Source organism: Arvicola amphibius, chromosome 1 (genome assembly GCF_903992535.2).
Source record: "Arvicola amphibius chromosome 1, mArvAmp1.2, whole genome shotgun sequence".
Lineage (NCBI taxonomy): Eukaryota > Metazoa > Chordata > Mammalia > Rodentia > Cricetidae > Arvicola > Arvicola amphibius.
The window spans coordinates 5,366,473-5,388,082 of NC_052047.1; the positions used below are offsets into that span (position 1 = coordinate 5,366,473).

Consider the following 21,610-nt stretch of genomic DNA (forward strand, 5'->3'; position numbering starts at 1 on the left):
CAGTACACTCCCTTGTATTTCACTTCTGCCGTTCAATTTTCATGTGAACCATGCCAAGGCTGTCCTTGTGTAATGCTGTTTCATGTGAACCACGCCAAGGCTGTCCTCATGTAACACTGTTTCATGTGAACCACGCCAAGGCTGTCTTCATGTAACGCTATTTCATATGAACCACGCAAAGGCTGTCCTCATGTAATGCTGTTTCATATGAACCACGCCAAGGCTGTCCTTGTGTAACGCTGTTTCATGTGAACCACGCCAAGGCTGTCCTCATGTAACGCTGTTTCATGTGAACCACGCCAAGGCTGTCTTCATGCAATGCTAAAAGTGCTGGGAAAGAACAGCGAATCCTTACATTCCCCCCTTTCTTGTTATTAGAAATTAATAAACTTTCTGAACAGGTTCATCATTAATTAATCTGTAAAGTGATTTCTAGTCAGATTTCTGTCCAAATCCTTGGAATGTGGTGTTGATAATCCCAGCACCAGGAACATACATTGCTGCTCATTTCTCTAAGGTGGAGGAGTCCCGAATGCAGCATCTCCAATGACTGCCTGTTGTCACCTACAAGTGACATGCAGTTGTCTTTACAGTAGTTAGAAAACAAAACAACAACCCCAGCGATGTTGTCAGTGGCCCAGAGAGGGAGAGCACGAAGGTAGCCACGATGGTTGGTGTTTGTGTGAAGCCAGTAAATCTGTGCGCTCTTGTATTCATACAAATGCTGTCACATGGGTGTTGTGTATAGAAATGTCCTAGCCTAAAGTACCTGTCTGGGTCTTATTGTCATCCTCCCCTTTACTCTTAAGGATTGCTGGAGGTCTGGCGAGGAATTGTGTACTAACTGTATTCCCAAGCAGATCGGATGTCTGTGGGTGCTGCTTGCTGCTTCTCTCTGAGCTGAGCTGTGAATGAAGTGGCGCGTGCCCACCGAAAGCAGGTTTAAGAGGTGACGCTGCCTCATCTACTATTTTATACAACTCTCTCCACTGCAAAGGAATAGTGCTTTTGCTTTACTTAGTTTCTGTGCTGCTCACTCTCCCTGAGCGTGAGTAGGATTCCTCCGGCAAAGCAAAGGTTTTGAGCAGCATTCTAAGACTGACTGTGTGGCCTCACCTTATACTCAGCTGTCACAGGGCTTGAGTCTCAAGCCTGTGGATGGGGACTTTTCTCTAACAAGAGCTCTAGATGCAGAGGGCATAGTAGGAAACACCGAGGTACCACTCAGTAGTCACTTGCTTGCCACTGTGAGTGCCTCAACATTTTTGTGCCTCAGTTTCCTAATTTTTAAAAGGGTGAAATAAATAACAGCCACTTCTGAGAGTTGTTACAGGAATTCGATGAACTTGTACTTGCAAACATTGAAAACACTGCTAGAGCATCACCCAATTGGGATTCGGGGCCAGACCTCCCCTTACGACCAGATTCATGCACACAGTTGCTTGGTTCGGCATAGCCAATTAGATGTCAAAAAAGCATAACCAAACAATACCGATTTAAGTTCAATACTTAGATAGTGGGGTGGTTACACCTGTAACCCCCAGCACTAGGGAGGCTGAGGCAGGGGCACCCTGAGTTCAAGGTCAGCCTGAGCTACCTACAGAACTGTCCCCAGAGACAACAAAACACCTAATCTTTCTTACCTTATTCTTCCCATTGTCTTTGTTCAGGAAGTTCTGACTCTATCCAGTTAGAGCAGGACTGTGGAATCATCTTATGAGCCACACCCCACATTCAATCTGTTAGCACACTCTCTGCTAGACTTAATGCTACACGTGTCTGCACGGTCACCCTCTCTCACCATCTCTGCTACCCCTGTGACCCAAGATACCTCCTCCTGACTGAATTACTCTAAGAGCACCTGCCTTTGCCCAACCCTAAATGATTTATCCTCAAAATACCTGTGAGAGTGGCCTTCGAGTTAGGTTACTAGCAACAAAACAAGACATCCCCCAAATCTTTCAATGTCTTTGAATGTCATGGGACATAGCCCCGAACACTCATTCTAAAGCCTTTCTTACTTAGCTCCCTAGAACTGCTCCCCTGAGATTCTCTACTGCCCATCCAGTTTCCCCGCCTTTCTTTCCCCTCCTCCACACCTACCTTATTTGTCTTACTAAGTGTGTGGCTGGTGTGCTCGGCTGCTTTTCTCTTCCCGTCAGAAAATGCTTTTTCGCACTTAGTCAGAAACATTCTTCTGAGTTTTGCTGGAACCAGTCCACACGAGATATCTCACTGACATAACTTTGCATGTCTCTTCTACCTCTGTTCTCTGTAATGCCAGTTTGGTAGCCCAAGATGTCTTGATGGGAGTTTAACATAAGAATGAGCCGGTACAAGAGCAGCTCCTTCCTCCTTGTCCCCACTGGTCCCATGGCTTTTGAGCACACCTGGGGTTTTTGTCTCCCATTCTCCGGTAGGCTCCAGCACTCACATGTTCTCCTCCAAATACGTGTTCTGTGAAAGAACAATTCATCAGGCTTTGGATTGTCTGCTCAGTTGAACCCGTGATCCCTGAGTGGAAAACGAGCAAGCCCAAGCCTCCGGGTTGTCTTGCTTAGACTGTGGCCCACAGAAGACAAGCGAGCATTGTCCCCAGTACGTTCAGAAAGCTAGACACCAGCAGGGGACTGCCGTATACTCAAAGCATTTTCTTTACTCCTAGTGTAGAGATGAAATTTGGTAATATTACATCTCTCTCTTCTGTTCCTGTAGCTCTGCCTCTCCTTTACTTCTCTAGTAATGAAGACAGCAGTGTCTTTCTTTTCAGAGCTAGAGTGACAAGGTGGGGTTACCTTCAAGCTGTCCCCTGGGAACATCTTCCCCAGGGCGTCTCACAGGCTTTCCTATTCTGGAGCGTTTATTCTGGCCGCCAGCCGGGGGTGGTTGCATCTTAATTTCTGCTCCTATATACTACACAAAGATCCTAGATAACTGTGATTAGTAATCAAATGTGTCTGCCATCTCCAGCTCTTGGCTTCAGCCTGGACATTATCATCGCTCCGCATTTCAGTCTTTGGAACGTCTGTAGGAATCCATGGAGAACCAACATTTCCAGATGCTATGTGGCAACAAAAATATACACGTTTATTGTTGTTTTAACTAAAAATCTTATCAAATCATCTGAATAATATGAGATTTTCTGACTGTCTAAGAATACCTTTCATTAACAAATGTGTCACCAAGTATAAATAATAGATTAATAATGGCTATTATATTACTTGTTGTCTAAGGCCTTGCCAGCAGGAGAGGTTTTTTTTTTAATTTGGTAAGAAACTTTTCTTTGGTATGGAAGACATGAAATAACAACTCCTGTTTTCACAATACAAAAATGATAAGATTTGCCTGGGGAATATGAAGGGCTCAGTTTCTTGACCCCTCCTGAAAAACAGGTCAGCCTCCTTAGCGCTGGTCTCGCGCAAGCAGGCATACAGAGCCCTCTCGTTTCACTTGTGAGTGAGCGAGGCCGCACAGAGCTCCATTGGAGTTCTTTTCTGGAACTCTTATTCCCAGAGAAGTAAAGGAGAGGCAGAGCTGTAGGAATAGAAGAGAGAGATGTAAAATTATCACATTACATTTCTACAGTAGGAGGAAATAGGGCTTGAGTCCACAGGCAGTCCCCTGCTGGCGTCTTAATTTTCTGGAAGTGCTGTGTCCAATGCACGCTGGTTTCCGCAGGCTGCAGTCTAAGCAAGAGAGCCTGGAGTCCGCAAGGAAGCTGGTGCCTCACTCCTTGCTCCTTTGCTCTAAAATAAGAGGTACTGGAAATCAAATTAACACAAAATTAAAAACAAAAAAAAGATTGATGGCCACGAGGAAGAAAAAGCCTTTTTATGAAGGTTTAAAACATGCAGGCTGCATGCAATAGAGCCAGAGATGTGGGGTCGCACAAGGCAGTGGCAACACGATTCATACAGAAGACGAATCAGAGCCAGGTGGTGGTGGCGCACGCCTTTAATCCCAGCACTCTGGGAGGCAGAGGCAGGCGGATCTCTGAGTTCGAGGCCAGCCTGGTCTACAAGAGCTAGTTCCAGGACAGGCTCTAGAAACTACAGGGAAACCCTGTCTCGAAAAACCAAAAAAAAAAAAAAAAAGAAGAAGAAGACGACGAATCAGGACTTGAACAGTGAATTTAGTGAATTTATTTACAGTGATTAGGAACTGGAATCGTCCCTTTCACCTGCCGGCATCTGAAGCACCTGTTACCTCCTGTGGGGGTGATAGTCTCAGGTGTACAGATTGCAGCAGGAGCTGTTTGTTCGTTTCCAGCGCCAATTTGTTGTGAGGAGGGACGCTTGTTTCCCGCTCTCCCCCCACTGCTCAGCCCCGAAATAACCACACAGAAACTATATTATTTAAATCACTGCTTGTCCCATGAGCTCTAGCTTCTCATTGGCTAACTCTTACATGTTAATTTAAACCATTTCTAGTAATCTGTGTATTGCCATATGGTTGTGGCTTACGGGGTAAAGTTCCGACCTTAATCTGTCTCTGGCAGGGCAATATGGCTTCTTTCTGACTTTGCCTCCTTTCTCCTAGCATTCAGTTTAGTTTTTGCTGCCTACCTAAGTCCTGCCCTATCAATAGGCCAAGGCAGTTTCTTTATTCACCAGTGGTATTTACAGCATACAGAGGGGAACAAGAGATGATGCTGAAAGTGAGTCAAATAATCCCAAGTTAACTTCAAATAGAGTATTCTAAGGTTTTTCTTTATTAAAAGGAAAAACTCAAGGAACAGTAACGGGGTTCCGACATCAAGGTGTGGAGCATGGGAACAAGAGAAAGAGAGCTGGGTGTGACCGTGCCTTTTTGGTCCCTAAGTCATGCCCCAACCTGGTCCTCTTAAAGGCTATTGACTGAGGGAGGTCCCTCATCACCTCCCCCTTATTTCTAAATAAGAGAGTTCCAAACCCAATACAAAACTATATATACTAAGAACAGATATCAAGTATATTAGAATTACAACCAGCATAAACAATATTAAGCAAGGAGCACATGAAGGGCTATCCTTGCCCCACGCAGGGATCCTGAGGTGAGGACAAAGTCAGGACATCTCAACGTTGATTCTCAAGCTCAGTTTATTTTAATCCAGCAAATGTTCAATACATAGTTTTGAGTTCTTTAAAGTAGAAAGACAACCGTGAAATGTCTCCTGGGGAGAAATTTGTGTGCTTGTCTGTGAAACCTAATTTCTCAGCATCTTATCTCTTGGAGGAGTGTGCTTCTAGCCTTGATCAGGTTTTTGCTGTTTTACTAATCACAATCATTATTAATTTAACACCTAGTAGTTATGAAGTCTCTAATGGTACACTGATATTTAAATTGCTTATGAATAATCTTAAGGGATTTCACGATTTGGGGAGAGCCTGGGTCTCAAGAGTTAAAATTAGTCACTTGGGTCTGAAGGATGGCTCAGTCAGTAAAGCAGTCAGTCACAAGTTCTGTCCTCAGAACCCACAAAGCCAGGCACAATGGCCTGTGTTTACCTATAGAAGCCAGGAATGGTGGTCTGTGCTAACTCACCAAGCCAGGCGTGGTGGCCTGTGCTTACCCACAGAAGCCAGGTGCTAACCCACAAAGCCAGGTGCTCTGCTTGTGCTTCGAGTCTGATCTGTGGCAAGATGAGAGGAGGAGAAGGTAGGTGAGTCCTGAAAACCACTAATCACCGGTCCAGCCAATGTAGGGAGGTCCCAGGCCAGTGAGTGACTCAGTCCCTAGGCCCTGAACAACAATGATACCCTGATGTATTAATAATACCCTCTGATCTCTACGTATGCACACACACTTGTGCACAGTGCGCCCCATAAACATACGTACCCTACATACAAATTAATCAACAGGTTATAAATCTAAGTGGACTTTAAAATTAAGGAACTGGTCTAAGAAATTAAGGAGCTGAGTTTGTTTTCCTTTGGCCTGTACCACCAAAACTTTTGTACTTTATGTCAAGGACATATTCCTGAATTTAATGACTGCTCATTGAGACTGATTTCACCCTCTAGTCAACACTCCTTATAGATATTTTAATTAGCTTGATTTACTCATTCTGCCTTATATGCATACAGCATCATTTTATAGTCCATAAATATAAGCAATTGTAATCTGTCAATGTCCAATACAAAATAAAATGAAAAAAATGACCATGATTTTTCCTTTATTTTGTCTGTACAACCCCAGTTATTTTCAGAAGTTGAAGTTAAATTGTGTCTTATTTCAGAGCTTGAGGGCTTAACAACTATACAAACGCTAATATAAATATTTTTTATTTTTATTATCTAAAAGCTTATTTTTATTTGAGAAGGAGAGCTAGAGAGACAGAGATAGAATATGAATGAAAGAATTATCACTCATCAAGATCATCACTCAGAACATTCATTTATTCTCTCTGAAGTAGCCATTATAAATATTTTAATAACTTTAGTTGGCATGCAGTATTTTGATTGGGAACAAAATTAAGACAAAATTTAAAAAGCAGTTATTGATTGCTATGAGGGGAAGAAAAGGTTTTTACATAAATGTTTAAAATATGTGTGCTACATGCAGCAGAACTAGAGATACGGAGAATCACAAAAGGCACGGTGACATGATACCACTAAAAACATCAGTTGCCAGATATGTGCTGGAAGATCTTGTAGGTCTTGCCAATTGCTTTGGCCAATCTTTAATCTTTTATTGGGATGGCTTTTTTCATACCTACAATTCTCCTTGGTAGCTCTCCCATGGTGTTTAATATCTCCAATGTCTTAAGGTTTCTTTGTTTCTTTTTTTTTCTCTTCCTCATTTTTTTATTAAAGATTTCCATCTCCTTCCCTCCTCCTCCCCCTTCCCTCCCCTCCCTTCCTCCCATACCCCCACTCCACCCCTCTCCAAGACAAAGAGCCATCAGGGTTCCCTTCACTATGTTAAGTCCAAGGTCCTCCCAGCTCCCCCTAAGTCCAGGAAGGTGAGCAACCAAACTGACAAGGCTCACAGTGAGCCCGTCCATGCTGTAGAGTTCACGTTCATTGCCATTGTCCTTGGTTTCTCAGTCCTCCTCCACCGTCAGCCACATTCAGAGAGTCCAGTTTGGTCCCCTGTTCCATCAGTTCCATTCCAACTGGACTTGGTGGTCTCCCGTTAGATCTGTCCCACCGTCTCAATGGGTAAACGCACTCCTCACGGTCCTGACTTCCTTGCTCATGATCTCCCTCCTTTTGCTCCTCATCGGGACCTTGGGAGCTCAGTCCGGTGCTCCTATGTGGGGCTCTGTCATTTTCTCCATCCAATGCTAGGTGAAGGTTCGTCTTTATCTAGGAATGAGCCATGGATTGCTTTATGATATTTTCTCTTGTGTCTACATGGAAATATGGCTGTAGTAAATTTAGTGCTCCATTTTTGTCCTATATCCTGGCATTTTTTTCTAAAATAAAACAAAACAAAACCCATGAGACATCTCTAATAGACTGTTTTACTGCCCAAGAATACTGAGAAGTTAAAGGACTCAGTTTTGAAACTGTGAGGATTTTTGTTTTGGTTTGTTTTGAAAATGTACTTGATTCACTTAAACACAGATCAGATTTTAGCTTCCTGTGGAATGAGCTTAACTTGGTTGTGAATACAGCTTGGTATTGTAAGTTTAATTATGACTGAAGTTTCAGTCAGACTGGATAAAGTCGTGGCTTGCATATTTTTATAGTTCTATGAAATATCCTGGAACTGTCCATAGCTTCAATGCATGGCTCATCTGCAATAATGCTCTCTTAAGAGACAAGCAAAACACACAGATTTCATTTTAGTCTACACTGTGGTCATATGTAATGAGTCTTTACGTTAGTTGTGCTATTTTAATGCTTATTATCCTTGTGAGAGCAGATAATGCAAATAGAGATGAAGGTATAGCCTTTGTTTCACTGAAAAATGATCTTCTGGGGTTGAGGACATGACCAGGAGTGGCTATAGTTTTATGTTGGTCATGCACGTCCACCAGCACTTTGGTTCCAAGTTCTAAATCCAGCAGCAGATGCAAGTTTATATACTTGGGAGCTCATGTTCTCTAAAACATAACTGGTTATCTATGTATTGCTAACACATTCACAGAAGGTCAAAGTACTTTTGCACCTGTAGGGCTGCATTTTATTGTTGATTTTCAGAGCTGCACATTGAATTTGGGAACTTGCTTGCACTAGGCCAGTGTGTCTTTTCAGTGAGCTATGTCCCCAGCTCTGAAACACATAAATATATAAGGTGGCCGAAGACTTGGGGTATGGTGGTACACCCCTATAATTCCAGTTACTTGGAAAGCTGAAGCTGGAAGGTGACAACTTTGAAGCTATCCCGGGTTGTATATGGAGTTCAGAGCCACCATCTGGAATTCACCAAAATTATTTTCTCAAAAGTTAAAGAAGGTCTGGGCTTGTTTCCAGAACATGCAAGTTCCTTAGTGACCTCAAGAGTCCAGTGCTACAACAAATACCTAAATGATAGACAAATGAGTAATCAAAACAGATTAGAAGATACATAAGATCTTTTGGCACAGAGAGCTACCAACTGAGACATAAACTGCATCTTTACAAGGCCATGCAGGTGCAGGAAAGAAAACAGCAAATAGTTCTACATGGGGCCCAGCTGTGTGTTGTATATGTGATAACATATTCAAGTTCCAGATTCTTGGATGTAGCACAGAGAAACTCTAAACGTTCGTCACCAAAAGCATAGAGACAGCCTTCAGAGAGACGTTAGGAAACCCCAGACTGACTCATTAGAGACGTTTTCACCAAGTGGCGTTTTAACTCTCACACAAGAAAGTTTTTAGTTTAGTAACTGGTTGCTGTTTATTGTCCTGGCTCTAATTATATAATAGCAACTAGTGTTTCTCATTCATTCTTCCTTTATCTTTACCACAGACAAGGTGGGAGCGTATACAGTGAGAGGTATGGATAGAATTCAGTGTTCTAGATTAATGGGCAGTGCCACTGAGCTCAGCACTCCGTTTGCTTCTCTATTCAGCAACTTAATGTTCAGCACCATGAGTGCAGGAGGATTGTGTTCTTAGGGGTCATGTGGTATGACTTGAGAGCACAATAAACAGTTGTTTATTAATAAATAGATTGTTATTTATTAATTATATTATATTTATTTTATTATTATTTAATAATTCCATCACATTATATTTATTATAATATATTTATTTTACAACCACATTGTATTTATTATTATATCATTATATTTATTAATAAATAGACTTAGTCTATTTCCTATGGTATAGATTCCATATGCATAAAACCTTAAAAGTTTATGTCTTATAGTGTGGATTTTTTAGGCATGTTGGGAAGGCCTCTTATCTTTCCAGGACTAAGAAATATAAGTTCCTGTTATTCTATATTGTAGCTTCTGGGATCCTACAGAGAGAAAAAAGATAAGCAGGCAAGAGGCATCACTTTACGTTTTTAAAATGACATTTTATTTATGAACTCTTTCTCTCGTGTGTGTGTGAGAGCATGCATGTGTGTGTGTGAGAGAGAGATGCCACAGTGTGCGTGTGGAGGTCAGAGGACAACATTTTGGCAGTGACGTGTCTGTGTTCATGGTGTGGTTTCCAGGGAACTGAACTCAAATCATTAGGTAGGAAGCAAGTGTCCCTACTCACTGAGTGCTAACTTCCTAATGTGCATCATTTTAAAACTACTTCTGCAGTTAGCCGACACTTTGCATTTCCTCATAGGTCAGCATTAACATGGTCCCAGCCAACCGCACACACGTGGACTCTTGGAACACCAGCCACCACACAAGTGGAAATGAAAAATGGAATATGTTGTTTGACTCTTTTCAATCCTGCTATCTCTCTAGATTTTAGACCTCTAACACGGTGTGTTTGGCTTTAAGTATGGCTTAAAAGTTGGATGAACTTCGGCTAAAACATTTTAAGTATAGCTCTAAACGTTACACAACTTCTCTATCATAGTTATGATATCTATGTAATAGTTAAGAAACTTATACAGATCATCCCATGTAAATGCCTCTCTGATGAAGAGTAGGCTATGTCTTTCCTTCTGTGTATAAGAACACTGAGGCCAGGGTTATAATGATGTCACCGAAGGTTTTGTAGCGGGATTCTGAAGCAGGCTGTCTTCATGCAGAGCCTCAATATTATTCATTGTGGAAGTTGTCTCTCTAGAATTTTTCCCTTGAAAAATGAGAAAACTGATTCTTACATTCAATGATCTGTTAGTCACTCAACACAGTTCATGAACTAATACTAACCTGTTGCTCAGAAAACTACATGTGGTTCTCATTTTCTCCCTTCATACACAGAGAGACAGGGCAGACAGAGGCCACACTGCACTACCGTTGATGACTTCAAATGCCTCTTTCATACAGTAGAAAACAATGACTAAGTGGAAGATTAGTGTAAACAGTTTTGCTATACTGTTAATTTGTCACAACCTGTTGATTCCACAGAGCAACATCTCTGGGCCAGCTAGGCTCCCAGTGAAATAGATTCCAGAATGAGACTCTCTCTAAGGACTCACGCTTTGAGAAACAATGGGAACATGTTTCTCAAAAGGAAACCTACTGCCATTTTAAAGTACTGCACCTCAGGCCTCTCACTCTAAATCTCCTGGACAGATGATTTGATTCAGATTTAAAATGGAGTCAAGGTGTGCCTCCTTGCCCCAGGAAGGGCGTGGTTAGTGCTTTCTGTTAGCTCTCTGGGATGACCCTGCAATGGCGTCGTGGACGAGCTCCATCTCCCAGCGTATAAAATGAAATGCTGATTTCATCTGTGTCAAAAGCAGAGCCATGACATTGGGCAGATAATTTAAAGTACAAAGGATACTTCTAAAGAATTGTCTACCAGTGGTTAATCCACTTAAAGTGACTCCTGACTTTTCCTACCGAGTTGGGGATTAAATGTCTACAGGGATTTTAAAACTGTGTGGCAGCGGGGTGTGCTCAATATTTTATAGTGAATGAAACCAAGCCCTTCACACTTCATGGTGGCTTTGGAAAACTCACCGTCTATGGCTGACACAGGATAGGTTTCAACTTGGAGCTTGTTTAATGGCCAGTCCTTCCAGACTCCAGATGGAGAGAGCCAGGAAATGAGTGTAGTGAAGACCTGTTAGCTGCTGTTTTCTGGACTGGCTGAGGTGCTGTTCTTCAGCTCGCCTCGTTCTTAGATAACCACCTCACTATGCAAAGTTCCTTTCTAGCTGAACTATTTCAGTTTGTAAGAATGTCGGATTGGGTGACTCTAACTCACGTGCTCATGAATTTCTAGTTCTGATTACTAATTCGTGTCTCTGGGAACCTCCTAGATTTGTTTCCAGTGTAAACTTTAAAAGTATTTGATACAATAAAGAGTGTACCCATAGTAGGAAATCTATTATATTACTTATTATATATATTACTACTGTAGGTAGTAATATTACTCTACCTGTATCCCCTGGGCCCTCTGAGAGTTCATATCAAGTAAGAAATATGACACATAATTCTGAGTCCCCGGTACAAGTTCTTGGATTTGCTGACTATTATTTGATTCCAGATCAAAGTTAAGAACTTCAGAATATATTCTCCCTAACATTAAGCACTAGAGAAATATTATCATTCTTTTAACTTATTTGGTAGACTTATTAGATTAATTAGATTAATAAAACTTGCTGCTCATTGTGGTTTTGTCCTGGACCACTAGTTTCTCCTTGACATTCCAGAGCATGACGCTAACTTTTATGCTCAAGGTGGTGGGCGTTGATAACTGAAGTCTTCTGGTATTCTTGTCATCGTTCAGCCTGCTGCGTTTCTGCTCGAAACTGGATTTAGTGCTTTCGTTGTTTGTTCCTCTAGCCTCTGCAGTGAGCTGCCCAAATCCTTTATGGAACCACATAGGATATAAATAATAAAGAATAAAAAAGGCATGCGCAAGGTTTCCCAAGATATTGAGTGCAGAGCTGACACTGCCTCAGTGATAGTTTCAGCTCTATTTTTTAAAACAAACAAACAAACAAACAAACAAACAAACCCCCCAAAACCACGGAAGTTCCACCTGTAAAGGTTCCCAGCCCAGTGTTCCCGGCCTGGGAGTTGTCAGCAGCAGCACGGGCCAGTCCTTATCAATGAATAGAGGAGGGGGTGTTCCTGGAGTACAGGTGATTACAACTGAGCTGATCACAATAAAAGCTTTGCATGCCCGCAGCTTATGGCCAGTAACGTGGTGTCGGTGGCACTCACAGGTGTAGCGTGTTTCTGCCTAGAAAAACATGAGTAAGGGAACACAGAATCCATGTTGAAAAGAACTGATCTGTTAAAATTACAGACAGGGAAGGCACCGACAGTTCTTGAAGATGACCGCCATCATACATCCCCAGGAGTGTTGGCGGCAGAGGATGTGTAGACTAAGCAGCCTGAGGATTTCACCTAAACTGTAAGGTCCTGATTCAGGCCAAACTGAGATGTTTGTCTATAAGCCTTAAAGGAATTTTAGGACTAGTTTGTATAAAAAGGACACTTTTCTACACTCATGAGAGTTTAAAGGAAAAAAGATGCCCAAGGGAGTCTGTAAGGTGGGCAGGAGATAAGAAGTAAGGTCCAAGAAGGACGAGTAGGGAGTTACTGTAAAATTTTTCTTTAGTTTATACAAACTCCAAAAATTTTAAATTATTTGTTATTTTGCAATCCAATTTAACTCTTTGTTATCATGAATTACCAGTTTTATCAGTTTTATAGCTCATTTTACATTTTAATGAAAGTAGGTCGTTTCTGGACCCTGTTCACTCAAAATGGCTCTGAAATAAAATATCTCTTATTCCCTTTAAAATGAGAGCTGTGTTTGCTAGAGTAGAGTATTTTATGCTAGCAACAGAAACATGACTAACATGGCTAGCCATGTCTTTACAAAATAGAATTCATGTTATTTTCTTCTTGTATTTGAAGCAACACTGCTATTTGAATGGATCAATGATGATTATATACAGACAATAGGTTATTCCTTCCTGTTTATTACCAGAATATTTACTTTGTTCTCTTGTAGAATGTACCTTCTGAACTTAACTACTTTGCCATGGTCATTTTAGGGTTTGCAACTTTGTCTTGTCTTTACTGCATGGCCAGTGCTAACCTAGTAATTGTCATGTAGAAAGCATGTCATCAGTACTGGATTAGGCATCTATAAGTATTACATAGATTAGATGAGGCTGAACAAGAAGCTGTAAGAATTATTAAACTTCCTTGAATAGGTATTGAAGTGCTGACAGTTCAGCTCTCATGGGAAAATGGAGATTATAGCCAGAAAAACCACAGGAATGCCTACAAATGGATAATGGTGGCTGCGTGGAGTCAGGAGCCTGGGATAGGAAGTCTACTGTATGTCATTATTACTCACATGTGATAATTATGCACACATGATTATTGCACACGTGTGATCATTATTATGTGACAGACATATGTGATCAGTACACATGTGTGACCAGTACACATGTCATCTGTACACATGTGTTTATTAGTACATATGTGATTTTTAACAATGTGATCTTTATATGTATGTGATTATTACACATGTGTGGTTGGCACACACATGATTATTATATCCATGTGATTAGTACACACGTAATTGGTAAACGTGTGATTGAACACACATGCCATACTTTAGGAACACTACTCATCAACAGAAGAATAAGACAGGGAAGACAAAAGGAGTGTTTAGAGTTGGTAAAGCCAACTCGTGCTGAGTTTTTTTTGCGATATTCCAAATACTAAGGGGTGCAACAAAGGGTCAGAACATAACATATGCCGTGTTGGGCAGGTGTCACTCATCTCACATTGATCCTGAAAATGAGAAGTATTCAGTATTGTAATTCCATTTGGGGTTGTTTTTAACCTTCCTTAGCAAGAAGCAGGGCTTTCTGCGCCACCCCTACAGTAAGTCTGTAGTAGAAGTGACAGCGGTTTGGGGAGCTGTGCGTGGCACTGGGTTAAAAGCCTTGATAGTTTGCACACCAGTGTTCTTGTGCTTGCAGTTGTCCATAGCCTCTGCCCAAACTCCGGACCTCATGGTTGCACCCTGGAATAGGCTCACAACACCCCGCTTTTGAAGGTCTTGTTTCATTTTCTATGCTACGATGTATGGACTACCTTCCAGATTTCAAGACTTTGGTTACATTGAGAAATTACCTAGGTTTTCTGCTTCCTCTCTAGACAATGCAGATAGCAATCCATAGTTTACACCAATATTTGTGGTTCCCACATCTGTACCAAATGCTGCTGCTATGCCTGGTGACAGACATAGGATGCAGCTTGTGATGTCTGTCTAGTTCTAGAGCTTTCTTACCATTCTGGGGCATCCAGAATCTTCCAGTAGATTTGCACATTCTTCTAGCTAAGCTCATATAATCCCCACTCAGTTTTCCTTCCATCACCGTCCTGTCTGGATCATATTCCATGACGTCACCATACTGCCTGGATTGTGTTCTATGACATCACCGTCCTGTCTGGATCCTATTTCCGCTCAGGTGCAGACTAAGAGATACTTCCATTTCACCTTTTTTATTTAGACATAAGATGACAAAAATTTCAAAAGATAAATGGTTCTGTGGTCAATTCACAGGTTCAGAGCCTAAAACAGTTTAAATCCTTCATATTGTATGAGAACTGACATCCAAAAGAGTTAATGTGTTAAATTATACAAAACTTCTTTGGCTTAAATTCTAGGCTCAAAGCAGGGTAGGTGGAGTTTTCACCGACTAAAGCTTCCTCAGGACATTGAAACCTCGTGATGTGTGTGGAAAATGATGGGCTGGGTGGGAATATCCAGTTCCTGCAGGGCCACCAAGCAAAGTTTCAAAGGGAAGCCATGAGTCATCGCTCGTCACTGTTGCCTTACACAGCATGTCAGGACTCTCTTAACTGAATGCCCCCAGCATGGGGGTGCTGCAGCTAAGGAGGTCTGCCGGCTAAGATTGTTTGTTTCTCCATTGTTGGAAAGAATACACAGAAAGAATGCATGTTTCAAACCTAAATGAAATAATCAAGAAGAGGCCTAAGTATTACACAGGCATTCACCAGTGCGTGCCACGTGAAAGCAGTTAGTTATGGTATGGACCATCTAACTATAGAGTCCATATCTTTTGTGTAGTAAAGTCTGACATAAGAGCTTTTATGAATAAAAGCTAAGAATGGGTAGTAGCTCTTCGTTATATATTACGTGTAAATATTCAGAATTTTAAGACAGTTTTTTTAATTACCAAATATGATTGACATACAAAACTTTCCCATAGATAACTAGGAAATGCAATGGCCAAGATATGTAAAATCTAAGCACGCTCAAAACAGAGTGTGCAATGTGTATTTAATTTAGTGTTTTTAGCACTAAATATAGTAGCACTTTGGGTATTAGTGAGAAAAATGAAGTCAATTGTATTTAATTTAAATTTGCCTAATTAATAAAAGTTGAACCTGCATGCTAGTTTGTGGCCTGAGCTCTATTAGAGGAAAGGATTGCACTCAGCATCGTTAACCCCCTCTTGTGAGCAGTCAGCACTGGTCTAATTTCCTTCAGTGCTTAAGTGTCTAAGTTATGCCGAAGCCAGAATATCTTCAGGATTTTTTCATCTAAAAGGGATGAAATTATCCTGTGTCAAATATCCTCTTTCTCTATTTTAAGCAGGAGTTGGTTGCTGCTTTTGTTGAGTTACTAGGGTTGAACCATGGATCTATTTTCGCAGGCCTTAAATATTTTAATATTGAGAAACCACTCTTGCATTTTAAGCCTCATTTGCTTCAAGTAAATGGACAGGGACTACTAAGGACTATTTCTCCTGTGTGAGTTAGCCCCACTAGGTGGTAGATGGCTAGATACTTGTAGTCCTTGAAAGAAAAACTGCACTCTATCCATTGCCATTGTCCTCCGGGAGCTCTTGTCTCACATCTCCTCCTTCTTCTTGACAGGGATTCGACAAACACGTGGATGTGTCATACGTTGCCAAACATTACAACATGAGCAAAAGCAAAGTAGACAACCAGTTCTACAGTGTGGAAGTAGGAGACTCGACTTTCACCGTGCTCAAGCGCTACCAGAACCTGAAGCCGATTGGCTCTGGGGCTCAGGGAATAGTTTGGTAAGTAAAACGAGTTTGTTAAACTTTCAAGGGAGTAATGCTGGATTCGTTGACAAGATACAGACAGATAAGCACACAAATATGAGGTGAAATACACCTATTGAAAATATGAAATTGATAGGCATTGCTTGTTTATTCATTTTCTACTTGTTAACAATATGCAACATGACTTACAATGTTCTCCTGGTCACCAGAAAACAAAAACTGTAACACAAAGACATAGATCCAGAGGATAGGAGTGCTTTAGCCATTGCTACTGTATTTAGCAAAGTTTACCTGTATATTTCAGAGCAAGAAGGATTGTATCTGAGACAGGGTCAGTTAGATACCCAGTATACTTAAGAGGGATGAGTGAGTTTTGTCTGTGACTGTTAAGGTTTGTACTGGCGAGTTTTGTATCACCTCATCACAGGCTAGACTCATTTGGGAAGAGGTGATCTCAGCAGAGGAAATGCCCCACCAGATGGCCTGGTAGGCAGTCCTTAATGGACGATTGATTTGCGAGGTCTCAGCCCACTGTGGGCGGTGCCACCCTTAGGATGGTGGTCCTGGGTGCTAGAAGGAAGCAGGCTGTGCGAGCCATGGGGGCAGTTCAGTGAGCAGCACCCCTCCACGGCCTCTGCATCAGCTCCTGCCTCCAGGTTCCTGCCCTGTGTGAGTTCCTGCCTTGATCTCACTCAGTGCTGGAGCATGACTTGGAAGTGTGAGATGAAATGAACTTTACTTGCCAAGTTGCTTTGGTCATGGTGTTTATCACAGCAATAGAAATCGTAGCTCAGACACAGCTCAGTGTTCAAAATTAACTTCATAGAAGCAGTATAACGTATGTTTGCGTAGGACAACTGCCTATAATTCCAGTTCCAGTAGATCCAATGCCCTCTTCTGACCTCCATGGTTTCTGGCATGCACATGGCACACATAAAGTCATACACGCAAAAGCAAACACACTCTCTCCCTCCCACCACCCCCCTTTCCCCCTCCCTCTCCCTCTCCCTCCCACCACCCCCTTCTTTCCCTCTCCCCCTCCCTCCCTCCTTCCCTTCCTCCCTTTCTCCTCTCTCTCTCCCTCTCCCTCTCTCTCTCTCTCTCTCTCTCTCTCTCTCTCTCTCTCAAACACACACACACACACACACACACACACACAAATAAATTTTTACAAAACAATTGCTTAATCTTTCCTTGGCTCCTTAGTAACCATTCTTTCATGTTACATTTGAGTGATTAAATGAAATCACCTATATCTGAATTAACCATTGTGATGCTCATGGAAAACTAATATCAAGTCAGTTGTGTAGATGGAGCAGCGGGGCTACGTCCTGCCAACTGGGCTAGCTTTACACCCGAAATAATTACATGGAAACTGTGTTCATTTAAACATTGCCTGGCCCATTAGTACTAGCCTCTTATTGGCTAATTCTCATATCTTGCTTAACCCATATTTAGTAATCCTTGTAGCACCACGAGGTGGTCGCTTACCAGGAGAGATCTTAACCTGCGTCTATCTTGGAGAGGAGAAGCATGGCGACTGCATATGGCGACTGCCTGAAGCGTCTGCCTTCTCTCTCCCAGAATTCTGTTCTGTCTACTCCGCCTACCTAATTTTCTGTCCTATTGGGCCAAGCAGTTTCTTTATTAATTAACCAATGAAAGTCCTCCATCATAGTTGACACTTTTAAAAATAGTTTTTGTATGCAGTAAGTATATGTTAATTAAATATATGTAGTATATTTATTAGCATGGTAATTTTCGATTATTCATACTAGTTAGTAAAATTTAGTATATGTACTCTAGATATATTTAGATATTTGTATATATAAAAGATATTTATTAATACAATGTATTTTGTTGTCTAAATTATTGATATATTAATTTTTATGTTTGTGGAAAAATGTATACAGTATGGGTGGATGAAGACAAAGTTACATATACTTTTAAAAATTTAAGCATTTTTAAATTCATTTATAATTCTTGAAATGCTCTTTTATCAAACATGGTGTGCTGTCTGCACTATACCCTAGGGCGATGGTGGGGTTTTGGTGGGGTTTGTTTCTGTTTTTTCCCTTTTTTGGTATGGTTTTATTTTTTTTATTTTCTTGTTGCATGGGGTTTTGTTTGTTTTTTGAGATAGAACTTAATGTTGGATGGGTAGAGAAGGAGATAGGACCCTGAGAGACTTGGGGACAGAGAAGAATATGATGAAAATATATGTAAATTTAAAAATTGGTTTAAATAATAAAAAGACAATAATAAAAAGACTCGACTATCTAAAATAAGAAAAAATCGGAAATGCTATTTTAATGGTAGCTTTGGGGAGTTTCTATTCTTTCCCCTGTACTTAATGTACATTTCTTGGTAACTTGAAATTTGGTCAATCGGTTATGCCAGCTGCTTTTAGTTCAGAGTCTGCACTGTGGGCACGCTTCCCAGTCGGCTGGTGTGACTACAGGGCACTATTGGGTACACCTCCCAGTGGGCTGGTGTGACTACAGGGCACTAATGGGTACACCTCCCAGTGGGCTGGTGTGACTACAGGGCGCTGTGGGCACGCTTCCCAGTCGGCTGGTGTGACAGCAGAGTGCCGGGCACTGTGGGCACGCTTCCCAGGTCAGGGCACTAGGATTTGGATCACATCTACCGAATGCATGGAGGCTGTTGTAGAAAAGTCACCTGTAAGTTGCCATTCTTCTATCCATTACAATTTGAAAAGTGGAACATCTTTGTGTTTTCGAACAATGAGTTAAATTTTTCCTTTCAAAAACATTGAAATAGGTTAAAAAAGAAATGTGTATTTATAGCATTTATTCGCCTACTTTAATGGCTCATGTATAAGGTAAGCTCTTGGTGACACAAAATATTTTCACGGTGTGGCAGCAGCATTATTACCTCTGGAAGATACCTTCCGATGAGCCCCAGAATCCGAGGATATGGTGCCCAAAAAGGACAAACGGAGTCTCACAGTGTGCCTGAGAATCCTAACGGATAGAGGCTCTCCTGGCAGATCCAGGTGGGGCCGGTATAATCACACCAGTTCTTAAAAAGGATTACAGAGGAGCATGTCAGAGAGGGTGAAGACAACCTTTGAAATACCGGAAACTGGCCATATGGCAGGCTTTAACAATGGAGGACAGGGTGCCGGAGTCCAGGAATGGGGCTAACTTTGCAGAGCTGGAAATGGCTCAGTGTGGGTGGAAACACTAGTCTCAGCCTTAAGGAACTGGAGCTGCCCTGAGCAGAAAGAAGCAGGTTCTTCTCTAGGACCCCAGGGAGGACCTCAGCTTTGCCAGATCCCGGTTTTAGCCCGGTGAAGCTCCCCCAAGGCTCCCAAGGATCTAAAGAGTTGTAAGTTGTAAGGTTATAAACAAGTCTGTCGCTTAGGCAGTTGCTTTGTGGAAGTTGTGCTAATGTCACTGACGTACACGGGACAGTGAAGATTGTTGCACAAAGGTAACTGCTGCCTAGCACGGAGATGGCTCAGGAGTTAAGAGCAGTGGCTGCTCTGGGTTCAATTCCCAGCAGTCACGTGGTGCTTCACAATTATCTATAGTTCCATTTTCAAGGAATCCAATGCCCTCTTCCAGCCGTTGTGAGCAGTAGACACTCATGTGGTGTACACACATAATAGATACAGCAAAACATCCACCCATACAGAACAGCAAAACAATTAACAAGAAGATAACTTCTTCAAATACCCCAAACTTACTGAGGTGTGGGGTGAGAACAGCACTTCTTAGCTGCTTTTTCTTGATGGAGAACTAAAGAATATTCACGAGAAATTTTCCTTCTTATGATTCATAGCTCAGACACATTTTGGACAGTTTCTTATTTTTTTTTCTAATAAAGCTGTCATGGAACATGAACTATTACTAGAAATTTTCCAGGAACAGGCAATGGGTAGACCCTTGAGGAAGCCATGACAGATCCGAGTAGCGTGTGGCTCAGCAAAATACCATGATCATGGAAGGCTTAAAACCCCTAAGAGTTTTGCAGTGTCTTTCATAGGCTATTGGGTGTTCTCTTTCTCCTTTCTATGTGACGTAAATAAATAATCCTTGGGCTTACAAAGAGTGGCAATAATAGAAGTCAATAGCAGAACTGATACTGGGGACACTACGTTTTCGGGTACCCTCAAAGGGGTTCTGGTTACGTGTATCCTATAAAAAGATATTGGACAGAAACATGTCCATGGTGTAGCAGAAATTCTAACAACTTGTTAGAGAAAAATTCTCTTCCAATAGAGAGAGAAGGCTAGAGCCAAGACAAAGTTTCCTGAATATCTCCAGTGCAAAATGGGCTATATCATATAGTGCATGCTTTTTGAGTGGTTTGTGTCTTGTGTGGCTTTGGGGCTCAGGTCCCCCACATGCTCTGTTCAGTACAGGTAGCTCTGCACATAACTCGGTGCACTGCAGACTCAACAGCATCCTCAAGATCCGCCCAGGGATATGCGTTGTAGTATGTAATGAGCCAGACGTCATCATCATGAACTCTGGAGTGGGCCTTCGCGAGTGTCAGAGGCCTCCTCCAGGATTTCCCGGTCTATCTTGGATGACTAGCTTCTCCCAGCCTTCACTCCTGGTTCCCCTGGACTTTAACTCACTGCCATACTCTTCTGCCTCAAAATTGCCCATGAGTAAAAATTTTAAGCCATTTTTAGAACAATTTTGTCAGCAAATGAATCAAAATCAAGCAAACAAAAATCCCACTTGCATTTCAAAATGGTAGCCTTGGTGTTCTTGGCTCTTTTGCCTCTGGCCAAAGGCAATAAGGCATACTCATTTCAGCAGATATGGGAGTCTCTTCCTTCTGCCTTCTCAACCTGAGATTTAAGATACCTTTGTTATAACGTGGGCCTCCAATGCACTGCCGCAGTCCTCAGTCAGTTTGCCTTCCCTACCAATTCCTTCATCTAATTTCTCTTCTATTTCCTTTTTTAGACAGTGAGCCCCTTTATACCAAGCACACATCTGTATTCAGACTTGTCCCTGGAGTCCACAGACTGTCCCTGTCTTCATGACATTGATCCCACATGTGTATATTGTTTTAACTATTCCATATAATTCTGAATATAGAGACTGGTTAAAAATGGGGGCTGGATATGACTGTGGGCTCTGTGGAAAGAGGTAAATTTATTTGTGCTAACTTTACTTTGGAGTGGGAATACAACACCAGAGAAAACAATTTGAAAAGGGACGTCACCATTTTTTAATGTGCCACCGTAAAGCTGTGTGTGTATCCAAGAGGAACTCTGCTTTTTTTTTTATTGTAGATGTACGTGTACAGAAACTTCTGCCACCAAGTCCCAGACCCATTATTTGCTTTAAAAGAAATCTCATTTCTACTCTTCCAATTGTCTGACACTTGCTACTTACTTTTACAACTTCTCCGCCTTTGACTTATTACTTATTTAACACCATGGGCCAAAAGCAATTCTAAAATATTTTCAAAAGAATTAACGACCACTGTGGCTTTAAAACATTACTATAGACCATAGAACAAAAAGATTACTATTGAGAACTATTACA

At 41.6% G+C, this 21,610-nt stretch overlaps 1 protein-coding gene across 1 annotated transcript in view; it reads left to right on the forward strand.

The window, feature by feature from the left end:
• The window catches only part of Mapk10 (mitogen-activated protein kinase 10), a 295,793-nt gene that overhangs the window by 160,368 nt on the left and 113,815 nt on the right, over positions 1-21,610 (forward strand). Inside the window, exon 5 of the mRNA XM_038328945.1 lies at positions 15,919-16,088. Within this exon, the coding sequence (XP_038184873.1) occupies positions 15,919-16,088 (170 nt within the window). The remainder of the gene's footprint in view (positions 1-15,918; positions 16,089-21,610) is intronic.